The sequence below is a fragment of the Amphichorda felina genome, assembly GCF_050947745.1.
Source record: "Amphichorda felina strain 45539 chromosome Unknown scaffold_9, whole genome shotgun sequence".
Taxonomy (NCBI): Eukaryota; Fungi; Ascomycota; class Sordariomycetes; order Hypocreales; family Bionectriaceae; genus Amphichorda; species Amphichorda felina.
The window spans coordinates 1163966-1179498 of NW_028145041.1; the positions used below are offsets into that span (position 1 = coordinate 1163966).

Below are 15533 nucleotides of genomic sequence, written 5' to 3' on the forward strand. Positions count from 1 at the left end.
GCGCCCTGCCATGTAGACGCTGTGGCTGGCAGGCGTCTCCTAGGGATGCACGCAGCGCATACCCGGTGTGCATCATGACGCGCTGGCCGTTGGTTATGCCGATCTCTATCCCAGCTTCCAGGAAGCTGGCTCCTGCCAAGGGCCAGGCGGCCGCCTCCACATTTTGTTTTTGTTTTTAGTTAGTTCTTGCGGAAAAGTCTTCGAAACAACATTTGTGGATGATGGCAGATCCGGGGTTGGAGGCCTGCGCCCTCCGTAGCTGACCAAGAGTGTCGGTCAACCCGGGGTAAATTGGCTCCCGAGTTGTTGCTCGGCCACGCCGCTTCGGGCCCTCCGCAACTCCCGTACCTGTATGCTCCGGGCCCATGGATTCCGGGTAGATCCGCCCGTAGCTTTTCATCATGCGTTCATCGGTAGTATTACTGCTCGTATTACAATATTGCCTTGACCATGCCCGCGGGATGCCTCTACTCGTACGAACGCAGCTGAACAGCGGCCCGACAACTGGAACATAGCGAACCACCGCGAGTCAGTTGCCCCCGTGGTCACGCAGCAGTACGAGTACATGGGAAGTATTGGTGTGTAGCTGAGTATGGAGTAGAGCGTCCCGATTATTCTTGCCAATGCGCAAAAAGTCCCTCCCGGGGATGCATCATATTTGGAGAGGCACGGGGCAGCACAAGGGCCAGCTGTAGCCTTCCGCAAAGGGTGTAGTTTGCGACCAGGAGACGTCCAAAGGGTGAAGGATGAGGATGGTATTTTCGGAGGAGTTTTGGGGGAGCTGCTGAGAAGCCGGCATGGGACCTTGTTTCCTCGGATGCGTCCAATCATCTACGGAGAGAACAAGGGCGCACAAGCGCAATATTATGATGTTACACATACGAAGTTGATCCCAGCGATCTGGACAGTGACACAAATGACAAATTGGGTAGTATATAGCCGTCGTGTAGAGGGCTAGGCCCCTATTCGTCAAGGCGCCAGGAGGGCCAAGACTGTGCCGCCAGTAGCAGCCACAGAGCAGCCTTAAGGCCTCTCGGATTTGCGCCACCCGGGTGCCGTGGAGCGGCCCGCCATTGCATTACGTACCCGAAAATTATCGGTACTTGGTGGCATTGCAGCATTGTAGCATTGTGCCTGAGAATCTAGCCCTCTCGTTAACATGTCAGTTCTCAAGAAAATTCGAAAATAGGACTGATAATTAATGCCACTGCAAATACGGATACTGACGTTAGCAAAGCCACCGAGGGCCCAAGTTCCCAGGAGGCGGTTTCAACTTCCAAGGCCCTGAAACGTCCACTGTGGACGACTTCAGCTTCCGATCACCGTCTTGAAGCATTCGAGTGCCTATCGTGCTCTGGATACCTGCCCGTCGTCACATCGTGGTGCCCATTGCCCATGGCAGCTCCCAGGGGGCTAATTCATCGCTCAACGCCACGCAATGTCGTCGGTCTCAGAGGGTCCAGAGTTGTCAGACTTTCAAGAGTCAACGGGTATCGTATGGCTGACGAAGTGATAGACCCTGACGCTATTCCCCAGTCCCCCAGCTTTGCGCCGTTGCTAATGTGTCAGAGTGCGTCGCGCCGTTGAAGTTGATCGATACTAACAGTGCCAGGGGATCAGCGAGTGAGATGTTCTGGAGGTCATAGCAGGAGTGCTTTTTTGGAAGACTTCTCGAAGTGACAGAGGAAGTTTTCATCCTCGCAGGCCGTGGCACGTGAGACATCTTCCATGTTCCTCACTCTCTGGCGGCCGCCGCAACTTCCAGTGCTTAAGGGAGCTAGTCCTAACTCTCAATATGACTGTACTACTCGTATGCACTCGTAGTAATTGGTAGTTGGTATATACTACTAGTACTCCGGGGAGAGCCTGTGATCGATACCCTGGGAGCGCCAGGCAATTGCAGGGCCCTTTGCTAACACGGATTTGAAGATTGGCCCAGGCTCCACCTGAGATCGTGCCGAGGTCAGGCATCCCATGACTCTGTGAAGTCCAATATTTTAAAAACTTCCTGTATATACGATTCAATGTCTGTGTTAGCAATCGTGAAGTGAAATGACAGGTGAAAGTCCTGGTGGTTATTGGCCGAGCAAATCCGTGCGTATTGTGCATGCGAGCCGCAGCGCCAAGCTTTGAGCCCATCTTACCCATCTGGTGATCCGATTGAGCCGCTGGAGATCAACCATCCCAGCAGCGGAGACTTCAATGCCCATTGAATGGCGCAGATGTTTGGGAGGGGGCATGTGCCCCTCTGCCTGTTGCGGAGTGACCGATCCGATTGACTCGCCGCACTTTCAAACCGGGCCAATTTTGGAGTCGCAGCGGATGGAAATGAGGGAGTTCCAGCGCCGTGCTGAGATGTCACCATCAAAGACGGTGAACACCAAGACCAGAGTGCAGGTTGGTGGATCTGAGCATGGCCCAGACGGCAGCCAGGCCAGCCGGCATGGCCTGTTTGGCTGTTTGGTGGTTTGACTACCCAAGCAAACAGGAGGGACAGACGTGGTCTGGTTGGCGACTCTCCAATCTCCAATTCGTACTGGAGGGGGACGTAATACATACCCAACCCCACCCCACTTCTGAGCTCCAGATTTGGGTGAGAGAGGAGAGGAGGAAAGAAGGCTAGCTCAAAGAGGAAACGCACCCTACCTCGGGGGTGCAGCTTGGCTCACCCGCCGCCGTTGGACCCAGGACCTCTGCGTGTCTGTACATAGGTATGGATACGTACCTGGGACAAACTCGTGACGCATTCTCCCACCCTTGCGAAAGTACCAGCACACATCTTGTACCCCCCTTGCAAGCAGTTCGCGGCATTGATCGCGCTTCGGTGCCGCCCGTGAAGGATTGAGAGCATGGGTCTGGGCAGCCTCATTCTTGGTGGAGAGCGACAAGAGCGCGCATCGGCGCAAGCCTCATCCGGACCCCCCTTCACGGGGGGCGAATCTGTTACAAGTTGGATGTTGCGCGCCTTTCCCAGGGGCACACGAGGCGAGGCCGCGAGATCTACTAGGTGTTGATTGGGATTGAGTGACAATCGGGAATCTGGATTGATGATGGGGATTCATTGGGGATTGGGGGAGGGTGATCATCCGACCCGCCAGACCGGTGGGCTAAGCGACTTGTGGGCCGGAGATTGGCGCTAAGAGGAGCAGGGGACGGCCAGATAGATTGGCGGGGTCCGGGAGCCCGGGTGGTCACGTCAATGTGGAGGTTCGTCCTGCGCACGGCCTTTGGAATTGGCGATGCGATGAACTACTACGAGTAATATGGTAACACTACATACCTCGTTCGTGCGCATCGGCGGGGTTCCAGCGAACGACAGTCGACAGCAAGGAGGACGATGGAGAGATCGCTGCAACTTCAACGGTTGGTGACGAGGTGGTGACAAGGGGTGCAGTCTGGGAGGTCCGAGCTCTAGTTGCGCGAGTCGCGGTCAATTTGTGTGTTCACTGATGGGGGCCAAGAACTGAATCAAGGTCATCCATCGAAGAATGAATGATTCTGGATCGAAGTTCTTCAACGGTCACCTGAATGGAGTCTGGAGGCGGAACATGACCGGGCCACAGCCCTGTGGTCGTGGTTGCCTGGATGTTAGGTGAATATTGGTTTGTGTTGGTTTGCTCGCCAGTCGTGACTCGCGTCGTGAGGGGCCCCTGGTATTTCGGCCGTCAATCGTGCCAAGGCCAGCCGACGAGGCGAAGCGATATGCCGGATTTACATAGTACGTACTTCGTAGTTCATGGTGCGAGTCAAAACTCCCAGTTGATGGTTGCTGGATACGCGGGAGTTCCCATGCGAGTTGTGGTTGGGCAACCTCAATGTTACGAGTATTACGGAGTACTTTGCGGGCTTCGTATAATAACACTACTAGGTAGTATCCGTAATAATAATAACATATGCTGTTCCTGAATAATGGAGTGCGGAAGGACCTCACCAGGGGCCGGGGTCATCCTGATCCACGGCCACACCCTCAGCGCCTCAGGAGGACGGGAGCCAGCACCCGACCTGTGGCGCTCTGCAACTTACAGCTGGAAGCACCTCTGGGCCTTCCACACCTGGAGATCACAGCAGTGCAGGTGGTCACAGCCCGCGCTGGCAGTTGGGCAGCCACCACCCAGAGTGCACCTTCCCGGGCACTGACCGCTACCCGGCACTCAACATACATCGATCCCATAATACATGTAGTATCCGTACTTATCTAGATACTACTGGTAGTAGCTGTGCACACCTCCTTCTTCCACCTCCAGGTTACACCCCCCAAGATTGATTCAATTTATCACCTGTGACAGACCTCCTCAACCCTATTTGGAACCACTCACCAGGAAACTCAACTTAATTAGTTATCCTGAGGACCAGAGAGAAGACAAACCGCTGCCGCTTAGAGGAGCTGTCCAAGTGTCATCTGGTTTCAACCCGGCCAGCCTGGCCGCGGGCCTGAGCCAGCTCGAGAAAAGACCAGAAGTGCCAAAGTTGTGAAAGACAGCAATTCCGGCTGGCAAACGACCAAGACAAACGCCGTTGCTCAACGCTCGATCTCCTCCAGTCGGCCCAGCCGGTCCAGTGCTGCTAGCTCCAGGCTCTAGGCCCAGACTCTAGTGGCAGGCTCCATGTTCCAGGTTTCCCCCAATGTCTCAATGGTCACAAAGACAAGACAAGCCGGGGGAACTATTGACCAGTCTGAGCCACTGAGTTTTGCCACGGACACGAATTACAGGGCCACTGGAGAGCTTCGAAACTTGACAGCTTGTGTGGACCAGCTGAGAACCTGCAACTCTTGGCTCCTTGGAGGAACCTCTTTTGGTCTACCTACCTCGTGGGCTTCTCGCCGCAAAGGAAAAAACTCTTGACCACGTACTATACAACGTCTTCTATTGCAGTATAATGATTTCCACACTTGGACGTGGCTGAATCCAAAGATACACGCCCCTCCCCCGGTCTCCCGTCAAGCTAAAGGCGAGCTCCCTGTTGACGGACTCGATGCCTTGTCTCCTCACTGTGGTGCTTGAGAGGTGAGGCCGCGAGGGCCATGGACTCTTGAGGTACATACAAGGCTCATTCCCCACCCACCCCTACCAGTCAGTACCAGGATCACCTCGCAGCTTGCCAGCTACATGGACATGGGCCGGGGGCCCATGCCACTGCCGACCCTTGTACCTATTGGTGGGGCGGGGTTGGGGGTTGGGGGTCGCTCGAGAGAGAGCAAGGTACGAAGAGGTACGAAGTACGCGCTACGTACACCGGATCTTTCCCATCCTGAGTCCCACTCTCTTTTGATGGCCATGACAGCTTTCGCGGGCAGGGAGGTACGGTACTGTTACTAGGGTAGTGTGCCTTAGATCAAATCGCTGTCCATAACTCCTCTGTCAATTTGCTACGGATTGTCCAAGCGCATACATACATAACTACCCGCATCCTCCCTCACTTCAGACACCTCTCCTGACCAACTACCCCTCTATCATCCACCACAGCGTATCTTCTTTAATAATCTTTGGGCCGGCTTTTTGTTTTCTGTTCGCAACATCTTTCGCTCCAGTACTTACTCACTTGGACCTTACCTCGTCGCCTTTGACAGCAGTGGAGTGTCTGGAAATCACGACAACGCCGTCATTGAATCCAGCTCCCAATCTACCCCGTGGATCGCTCTACTTCAAACAGCTCTCTTCTACCTTCTCAAACATCTTAGACCGTACCGAGTTGTTGGCCTTGCTCCTGCAGGCGAGACTGGCAGATAAACCAAGCACCCCGTCAAAATGGCCCTCACAGCACAACCCACTGGGCACACCAACTGGGGGCGTTGGCCTCAGCAAATGGCACACGAATATGGCATGATGGATGCCCAGGGACTCATGGTCTACGGCTCGCGCCCACAAAGTCCCGACATGATGCATGGACACATGATGGCCCCAACTTACATGATGGCTCCCCAGTATAACCCAGCCCACCTCCAGCCCATGCCTGCGCCACACTACCATGGCTCCTATGGCCCCTATGACCACTCGGGTCACCTCGTTCCTGCCTCGATGCCCTTCAAACCGGAATACCAAGCACATCCAGACGCCAGGCTTGTCGCTCAGCCGGCCCTTATGGCCCGAGAAGATGTCAAGCCCTGCCTCATCAATGGCCATCTGTCTCCCCCGTCATCAAGACGCGGCTCGGAAATCTGCACGGAACAGCAAGACTCGAACCCGAATCTGAATTCAAAGACGATTACTGCCAACGAGACCCTTGACCCAAAGGACCGCATCGATTTTGCTACCGATGTCGACCAGCTCATGAAAGCTATCCAGACCGACGAATGCGGCAATCCCAGCGATGCGCAGACCTTCACCCCGATGGCATCTCCCAAGCTGGAGCTGATCTCAGCGCACTCAAGCCCGGCCAGCTCTGCTATGTCGCCTTGTCCCTCCTCGCAAGGAACCTCCAAGCCAAAGAAGTATTTCTGTGACGGGCCAAACTGCAACAAGGGCTTCTCACAGAAGACTCACCTCGACATCCACAAGCGCACCCACACCGGCAAGCGCCCATACGTACGTTGAATATTGGTCCCGCTCCTCGCTTTTGGTCTAACACAGCACAGGTCTGCAGCCATGAAGGTTGCAAGCTCACCTTTTCTCAGCTCGGAAACCTCAAGACTCACGAGCGTCGACATACGGGCGAGAGGCCATACAAGTGCGGAAAGTGCGACAAGACTTTCGCGCAGAAGGGCAACGTCAAGTCTCACGAGGAGACGCACGAGGGCAAGAAGCCTTTCCGGTGCCTCCTCGAAGGCTGCGATAAACGCTTCTCCCAGCTCGGCAATATGAAGACGCACCAGAACAACTTCCACAAGGAGGCTCTCCAGGACCTGACTTCCAAGTTTGTCAAGTTCACCACTGAGGGCTATATCCCTGAAGAGTACCGCACGCTCTTTGATTACTTCAAGCTCCACTACAAGAACAGCAACAAGGGCATCAAGGGGCGCGGCAAGGCCCGCAAGATTGCCGCCAGGGAGACACGTACTGCATCTCGGAAGGCCTCGAGCTCTAAGGCGGTGACACAAGAGTCTCGACAACCTTCCCAGGAGCCTATATACACCATGACCAGCAGCCACAGTCACATGGTCAACAACATACCCCGAACCAGCAACTTCGGCCCTGCCTTTGCCGTCGACAGCCACAACCCCAATCCTGGTCACATGCTCTACCAAGACGAGCACGCACGGCAGATGGGCTTTGGCGAGCGTCTATACTAGACGGTAGACGAGCAGCCGCGGAAGTCGACGACCCATGAGTGGAAGGGATATCAAGAGTCGTCACGGGCGATCTTCGACATGATGACTTACGGCAACATAAAAATGGTTTACGTCGAAAAAGATTTCTCTAGCGGAGCGCGTCCAGCCTTGTCAGTTTTGTCTTATCGTTACAATTTTTCTTATTGCAATGTTGCCACTGGGGTCACCAGGACCAGGGCAAGATACGTGTTCTCGAATTCGTCTTGATTTTTTGTTGCTGTTTTTGTTTTACACTATATACAAGCGTTGGGGGGTATTCTTCTCACAAGTGGTCGCTGACCACCACGCGCGGATGGAGTTACTCTGAGGATGATGGGTCGGCTGTCTGAACATTACGTTTTGCTCTGTGTTTTTTTTTTTTTTACTGAATTTGTTTTCTCTTCTCCCACTCTTTCCCTGCGTTTTACCTTGGCCACACCACCTTGTTGCGCAGGGGTAAGATGCTGTTGATGGTTGTTTTATATGCGCGCTTGTTTTCTATCTGTTTGGTTGGGTAGACGGTTGAATGATTGGCATGGCCGGGGTTGCTAGATCCCTTAAGGCCCAGAGGAGTACTATGTCGGAAAGACGATTGCATCGGTGCATGGTCAGGGTCACAGGATCCCATGGCTCACAGAGTACATTGGGAAAACGGCACAATGGAGATGCATCATCAAGGAAGATACCACGGGAGGCGGCACTCTGCATTTTCAGATGTTTATCGCTGTTTTATATTGGTCAGACTTAGATAGCCTCGACCAGATAGCGCAACTCAAAAGTTATATTTAGTATTTTACCACGCAACAAACGCTGTAATTCTTCTTGACCCCTTTGGTGATGCTGAGTTGAGTCTGGTAATGCCTGGGGGAGTGGTAGACGCCTGCCAAGGCCTACAAGGTTTACAACTGTGCTGGCAATACTACTACGGGCCTGTGCTACTGTTATTACTGCGTACCAATAATGCTACGCCACCTATGTTGCCCAGCGTTTCTTGGCCGGACAGGCGCCCAAAAGGTCCGGCTTTTACAGGGCCGTTGGCAGTCCGCAACTCCGCGTATCCGGGAGCATCCTCCATGCCATTTGCCCTAGGCGCCTAGGCAGCCTGTGATTCGCCGGTGTACGCATGCAACGACAGGGCAATCTCTCACCGATCTGATAAAACAAACCGTGGGGCAACCCGCAGGTGATTGATGAGACTTTTCTGGCGTCTGCGCGTCAGCATTGGGGAAATTTTGAAATTGGCATGCCACATTACGAGGTGCTACGCCCACGAGCATGTACGAGCGCTACCACGGGACCAACACCGCGGCGATGGTCCCGTTTTCCTTCATTTCTTTGCGGCCCGACCGGGAAATGGGGGGGAGATGAGGATAGGGGCTGAGGGTGGTCACGATCCTCTCTCGTTGGGCACAAACGGCCTGCTATGGGGTTCTCGATATTATTGTTATTAGGTACCTATTATCCAGGAACAGGACTGCTGCCGAACGATGGGTGTGGGGAGCGGGGAGGGGGGGGGGAATGGAATGAAATATCGTCATGGGGGCGGAGATGGAGAAATTGGAATTGGTGGTGTTTATTGTTCTCCCGTGGCGACGACAAGCACTGCAACAAGGCTCTCGGCAGTGTGAACTTGTGGAGAGATAGAGCGGCATTGTGTGGACTCTGTGTGGAGAGAGGAGGATCCATCATCCATGATCGGGAAAGGTCGACAGCATCGCCTGCATATCCATGCATCCCTCCCGTTCCGGCGATTTTACGTGCGTTTGGCGGCTTTGGCCTTGCTGAAGCGCGGTTGGCTGGCGCTCCGCCTGACCGCATCTGCTTGGGGTCCAGCCGGCCCTGCGGCAGATTTTTCTGGTCTTCGATGGCAGGCATAGTAGCACAGTTCGTGGTACATACATATTACAGGTGCGTTGTAATCGCACTAATCGGTAACATTGTCTCAGCGCATCTGAATATCTGCATGCCGCGTGTCCAGGAAACAAACCCCCGGCTCACCGGCCAACAAGGCGCAGCCGCCGCCTTGTTTTGCCACAGCCAGCCTCAGCTTCACTCGTCGTCCCTGGACAGCCCTTACTCACCGGGATGCAAGTCACTGCAAGGCGGCTCAGGGGTTGCTGCAGCACCACGATGTGCTCAATCTGCTCAATCTGGCTGATCACCGCGGCCCCGAATCCAATCGTGCGTCATTGATGCTGCCAAACTTTTGGCTGCCGATACTTTCAATGCTGGGTAGCGAGTAGCATCGTCGTTGCGGGAAGACCCTCATCCGCGCAACGATACTCTGCGTCCGCGTGGTGGGGATCCCTTCCTACGATACCCCCCTCCCCCTGTCGACACGCCCCGTGCTCTGGAGATGTCCGTATGTACACTGACAACGCCTCAATTACCGGTGTGGCGAGGGGAGGTCTCTGGAAGTGACAAGTGATGTGGCCGGACTGATCGGTAACACAGGGCGCGCGGGTATGGCGGTACGAGTAGAGATACCCTTCAAAGATGAGCCAGCCGCTCGTTGTCTTCGTCCTCCTCGGCGCTCCCGACCTCTGGAGATGCTCTACATAACAGGACAAGCCTCGCGGGAGAGGCTGGAGAGGTGGAGTAGCCGGGGCGGGAAGGCATGGTCCAGAAGTGTTTCAGAACCCCAAGGAACTAGGTAGAGCTGAAGTGCGGCAGCTGCCGGCGCCGCCTAGCCTCCATGAAGGGTCGAGACGAAGAGGATGTTGTCCCCTGGTTGGATCTCATACGCCTCTTCACCCTCCAGTTCCCAGTCGGCATCGTTGATCAGTACTAGGATTCCCGGTCGACTGTCACGGGAAGTGTGAGTTACTAGCCGCCGTGACGCTGCGAATCAGAGGGCTCTGTGTGTCGTGGGGGGGTGTTGAAGGAGTGTGACTAAGGTAGGTGCATGCGGCGACGGGAAGTGGAGTGGTGATGGAGGGGGGACATACAGGTGGCCACCAAGAACAAAGAGCTCCTGTCGGGAGTCTTTCATGAGGTTGTCGCAGAGGTAGGCAATGAGAAAGGCTATGGTGGATGGGCGTCCATCCTTGTCGGTGGACGGGATGGCCAGCGAATGGCGACGCTCATCTGCGAAGAGCATCTCGAGACCGCCTCTGTTTGTGGCTGTCAGTGGAGTGTCACATGGGGGCAACAAGAGTGATGACAGTGCATTGAGGGATCCCGATGAAATTGCGGTCGTGGCCATGGCCGTGACCGTGTGGCTGCGTGATGGTAGGAATAGAGAATGGACATACGAGAACTCGACAACGAGGGGCAGCTCTCCTTTGGAGGGGTTCGTGGCGCCCGCGTCACCCATGGTGAAGAAGACGCTGTCTCGGTTGCTGCGGGGACGAAATACGAATAGATGGTGGGAGCTGAATACGGCCACGACGGTAATAGTGGCCTAGGGGTTGAGGAGGCGCAACTCGATGGAGAAAATCTATGAGTTCTATAGATTCTTAGAGGGGCAGTTTGCTGGAGGACTGCTGGCCTGGAACTAAACGGGATAACGTAATCGGGGCAGAAACTCAGAAGCCTAACTTCATCGCCACTGTAGCCAATCAGCGCCCTCAAAGATGCATTTTTCAAGACTCACTCACAGGACAAGTCACTGCGCCCGCGAAACAGGCCACATGATCTAGTATGGGACCCAAGACGATATTGCCTGAGTACTTGTCAACCGGGGCCAACAGACAGACTGCCGTCGCCGACTGGAGCACCGGTGGCGTCGTCGCCTTTGGCGCCGATGTTAATGTCGCTCTCTGGGAGCCTGCGGTAGGTCCCATTCCTAATATACCACAATGAGTCTGGTGTCTGACGTGGTAAACTGTAGGCTGACCTGCCTCGCGGTATCACGAGGCTTCTGAAAGGTCACAAGGAGACCGTCAAGGCCGTCTCCTTTTTGCCGTCGTCAGATGGCGATGAGTCGGTCTATCTCATCACCGGTTCCGACGACAAGGCCCTCATCACCTGGAAGGCGCCGGTGAACTCACAAGACTTTGAGATAATCCAAGTGTCCACAGAGCATGGTGGTCCGATAAATTGCATCTCGGCCCTGAGGGTCCACGGTCCTCGCCCGAAATGGATCCTCGCGACAGGCAGCGCCGATGCAACCATCAAGATCTGGAGCTTCGAGGATGACAACCTGAAACTCATCCAGTCCATCAAGACGATGCCCAAGTTTTTTCCCCTTTCACTATCGCTGAGTCCACTCGACCAGCAGGGCGATCTCCTCATACTCGCCGCTGCGGGTACTAGAGATACTATCCAAATCTTCACCGCAGGCGCAAAGCAGGAGAGTCTTCAGTTTGACCTCCAGGCAAAACTATCGGGGCACGAGAGCTGGATAAGATCATTGAGATTCACACGAGAACCCCAGGACCAAGGGTCCGACCTCCTCCTCGCGTCGGCCAGCCAGGACAAGTACATCCGCATATGGCGCGTCCACGAGGGCAAGGAGCTCCCTGCACTCGCTGCCGAGGGCGCCGACCCCCTGAGCGGTGCCTATCTGCCTGGCAAGTCGCCCTCAAATAAGGCGCACAAGCTCAAGGCAGCGGGCAGAGACTTTTCCGTGACATTCGAAGCGCTCCTGCTGGGCCACGAAGACTGGATCTATAGTGCCCAGTGGCGCACACATGCAGACGGAAAGCTGCAGCTCCTGTCGACGTCAGCAGACAACTCCCTGGCGATCTGGGAGGCGGACCCGGGTTCGGGTATATGGGTGAGCACCGTGAGGCTCGGGGAGATCAGCAGGGAAAAGGGGGCGACAACGGCAACCGGTAGCACTGGTGGCTTCTGGACGGGGCTCTGGTCCCCCGATGGCAACTCGGTTGTCTGCCTGGGCAGGACGGGAAGTTGGAGGAGGTGGCAGTACGATGCGTCCGAAGATGCATGGAAACCGTGCGTATCCATCTCCGGGCATACCAAGGCAGTGACCGGCATTACCTGGTCTACCAATGGCGAATATCTCCTCTCGACAAGTCTGGATCAGACGACGCGGCTGCATACAAAGTGGACCGCCTCCGGTGCTAACACTTGGCACGAGATGTCACGCCCGCAGATCCACGGCTACGACCTCAACTGCATCGACGCCTTGGGCCCGTCGCAGTTTGTCTCTGGCGCCGATGAGAAGCTCATGAGAGTGTTTAGCGAGCCAAAGGCGGTGGCTTCGATGCTCAACCGCCTCGGCGGGATCGGAAGCGCCGACGTGAGCCACATGCCAGACGCCGCCAATATGCCTGTGCTTGGGCTGTCCAACAAGGCCATCGACGCAGTGGATGACGACCAGGAGATTGCCCCCGTGGACCACCGTGACAGGGAAGCTATGGACCCGGCTACGATTGTCAAGAAGTCGTATCTTGACATCGACCACCCGCCCTACGAAGAGACGCTGTCCCGGCATACGCTGTGGCCCGAGACGGAGAAGCTGTACGGGCACGGCTACGAACTCTCTTGCCTTGCCGCGTCCCACGATGGCAAGGTCATTGCCAGCGCTTGCAAGGCGAGCTCGACTAACCACGCCGTCATCCGACTCTTTGAAACAGAGCGCTGGACCGAAGTCAGGCCCCCTCTGACGGCCCACTCCCTCACCACCACGCGCCTTCGCTTCTCGGGCGATGATAAATATCTCCTTAGCGTTGGGCGTGACAGACAATGGGCTGTCTTCGCACGGGATCCGGACGATTTGGTGCAGTACAGCCTCGTGCAGTCGAACCCCAAGGGGCACACACGGATGATTCTCGACGCGGCCTGGGCGCCGTCTGAGAAACCCATGTTTGCGACCGCTGGCCGAGACAAGCAAGTCAGGATATGGGCCGCTACAGGAGACGAGGCTAGCAACCTCCAGTTCACGCAGATCGCGTCGATACCAAGCGAGGGACCCGTCACAGCAGTGGACTTCTTGCCCCGGCCCGTCAATGGGAAGTATGTTCTGGCCGTGGGAACTGAGGCTGGGCGGATTGGTCTGTATATTGTGGGCGAGGACGCCAAAATTGAGGAACTGCCATCCGCAAAAGAGTAAGCTCCCCCACCCACCTACTTCTACCTTGGCCCCTGCTAAAAGATATTTTAGGCTTGCTCTGCCCAAGACTGTGTTGCAGTTGGCATGGCGCCCACGTGGTCCAGATGGTGACTTCGGCTCTCATGAGCTTGCTGTAGCCGGAGAGGATAGCTCGCTAAGGCTATTTGCCTTTGCCGAGGACTATTTGAAGGGGACTTAGGATATCACCCGAATAAAACTAGTCAAAGTTCGATGCCAGCCTCGCCCTTCCAGGCATTCCATGACTTGACAACCTGTTTAGGGAACTTCCGTAGATAACCCCTAGTGACACGCATATTCCCCTTGACATGCTAGCATGTCCCTCTTCAAAAGTTCGCCGATATTATCCCCAATTGACTCGTTGGTGGTATGCCGTATTATCATTATGCCATGTCTCTGTGGCTATCTCTCTATGCCTACCTTAGTATCCCAAACCATGCCCAAACGCCGTGTAAAAACTCCCTTCTGCGACGTCTTCCATAGTCCATCCCGTCTTCTTTTCTCGTGGGCATCATCCACCGTATATTATAGGCCGAGGCCCCCCTTCACAGTTCCTTGACCATCGTCTCCGCCGCATCGGCCGTCGTCGTCGCCGCCTCGTGCAGCACACTAGCCGACATCTCCTTAACGACCTCGCCGACGTCAATGTGCTCCCCATTGATGTAGTACCACGCGCGGCCGACGAGGAAGGAAATGTGGTGAGGGAGGTAGAGCACCACCGCGATGAAGGTCAAGCTGCAGAGGAGGAAGAAGATGCTGTCTGCGGTGGGGGTCCCCATGGTCAGCCAAGAATTCTCCCACATAAACTTGCCGGGGGAGGGGGGTGGAGAGGCGGGTGTACAGAATGCAAACTTCTCGCCAGGCGTCATCATATAGACACTAAGGCTGAGTTCAAACTGGTAGAGCTTGCGCTTCAGCCATCTTTGGGGGGTCATGGGCTCGGACATGGTTGCGGTTTGTGTAATGGAGCTCTGCTGTCTATCGGGAGAAAGGACAATGGCAGCGCCTGAGCTCTAGTCGTTATGGTCTATCGGTGCGCGAACAATGTTATTGAAATCGATTCTCGTGATGGGTTGATGCGTGTTGTGTTGGAGGGTTGGAGCTGACGTCCCCTGGGATAAGATTGTGCCTGGGCGGCCAGGGGTCCCTCCATCTCCACTGGTCCTGACTCCTGCGGCGCCTGACAGGCCCGTCACGGCTAACAGCGCAACTGCGTTCAACCGACGGTCAGCCAGCGACTTCCACCTCAGCGACACTCCAGAAATTCGTAGACAACGCTCCCACCACCTGCCTTAACCAACCGCCCCAGCTCCCGAAACGATGGCATCATGATGCTACGCCCCCTGCGACCAAAATGCTTAATCCCTAGTCCCCAGCTCGTACGGGCCATTGCGCCCCGGCCCTTCGCGACCACCACGCCCGCCCTCAAGAAGAGCCTCCCGCCGCGCCCGAAGCCCCCACCAGACTCGGAGATTGAGGAGTTCTACCTCAAGGGGAGCGGGCCAGGCGGCCAGAAGATTGTGCGCAGCGCCCTTATGATGGTGTCCACCATCAATCCCCCGCGTGGCAGTAACCCAGGAGCTGACAGATGACCGCCCTGCAGAACAAGACAAACTCGGCCGTCCAGCTTCGGCACACGCCCACGGGCATCGTCGTCAAGTCCCAGGCCACGCGCTCGCGCGACCAGAACCGTAAACAGGCCCGCGAGATACTCGCCCAGAGGATTGACGAGCTGCGCAACGGCGACCAGAGTCGCTCCGCCATTGTCGGACGGATAAAGCAAAAGAGAGCGGCTAGTGCTGACAAGAAGAAGCGGCGCAAGTACAAGAAGCTTGATGACGCGAGGACACTTCAGGACGAAGAAGAGGAGGAGCAAATAGATGGAGGCAAGCCCCTTGAATCTGTCGAGGAAGTTGATACTATTAGTAGCGATGCTAGGCAACCAGGCGTAGAGACCCCAAAACCAAAATCTTGAATTTGGCCATACGCCTCGGAAGCAGATTTCAGTTGGTCATGGAGCAATGAGAATGTATCACGACTAGCATCAATTATTCATGGCATCTTTCATTGAACGAGTCTAGAACGGAAAGCAAAGTAATTGTATAATCAACCTCAGCTTCTACCCCTAGGCTCGCATCCCTAAACGCATCCGACTACAACACACTGGCCGCCATCATGTCTGTTCTGAGAAAAGGCAACGCCCACCCCCGTGACCATGTCAAAAACTTTTCGTAAATATGAGACTCGATT

At 55.5% G+C, this 15533-nt stretch overlaps 5 protein-coding genes across 5 annotated transcripts; 3 read left to right on the top strand and 2 right to left on the bottom strand.

Annotated features, from left to right (window-relative positions):
• Window positions 1–5912: 5912 nt before the first annotated feature.
• Window positions 5913–7228, top strand: AZF1 (C2H2-type zinc finger protein; the record flags this gene model as incomplete). The annotated part of the gene is made up of 2 exons (XM_083198277.1): window positions 5913–6524; window positions 6575–7228. 2 exons carry the CDS (start codon window positions 5913–5915, stop codon window positions 7226–7228), a joined length of 1266 nt encoding a protein of 421 aa, XP_083046012.1.
• Window positions 7229–9932: 2704 nt separating this feature from the next.
• Window positions 9933–10562, bottom strand: URM1 (ubiquitin-related modifier URM1; the record flags this gene model as incomplete). Its single annotated transcript, XM_083198278.1, has 3 exons — window positions 9933–10050; window positions 10195–10359; window positions 10501–10562. The coding sequence occupies 3 exons, from the start codon at window positions 10560–10562 to the stop codon at window positions 9933–9935; spliced, it is 345 nt and encodes a 114-aa protein (XP_083046013.1).
• A 326-nt stretch (window positions 10563–10888) lies between these two features.
• On the top strand, window positions 10889–13464 carry ELP2 (Elongator subunit ELP2; the record flags this gene model as incomplete). The annotated part of the gene is made up of 3 exons (XM_083198279.1): window positions 10889–11020; window positions 11079–13261; window positions 13317–13464. 3 exons carry the CDS (start codon window positions 10889–10891, stop codon window positions 13462–13464), a joined length of 2463 nt encoding a protein of 820 aa, XP_083046014.1.
• Window positions 13465–13828: 364 nt separating this feature from the next.
• Window positions 13829–14230, bottom strand: ACO1O0_008926 (serine palmitoyltransferase small subunit family protein; the record flags this gene model as incomplete). Its single annotated transcript, XM_083198280.1, has 1 exon — window positions 13829–14230. The coding sequence occupies one exon, from the start codon at window positions 14228–14230 to the stop codon at window positions 13829–13831; it is 402 nt and encodes a 133-aa protein (XP_083046015.1).
• A 381-nt stretch (window positions 14231–14611) lies between these two features.
• On the top strand, window positions 14612–15258 carry ACO1O0_008927 (RF-1 domain-containing protein; the record flags this gene model as incomplete). Its single annotated transcript, XM_083198281.1, has 2 exons — window positions 14612–14803; window positions 14887–15258. 2 exons carry the CDS (start codon window positions 14612–14614, stop codon window positions 15256–15258), a joined length of 564 nt encoding a protein of 187 aa, XP_083046016.1.
• Window positions 15259–15533: the final 275 nt, after the last annotated feature.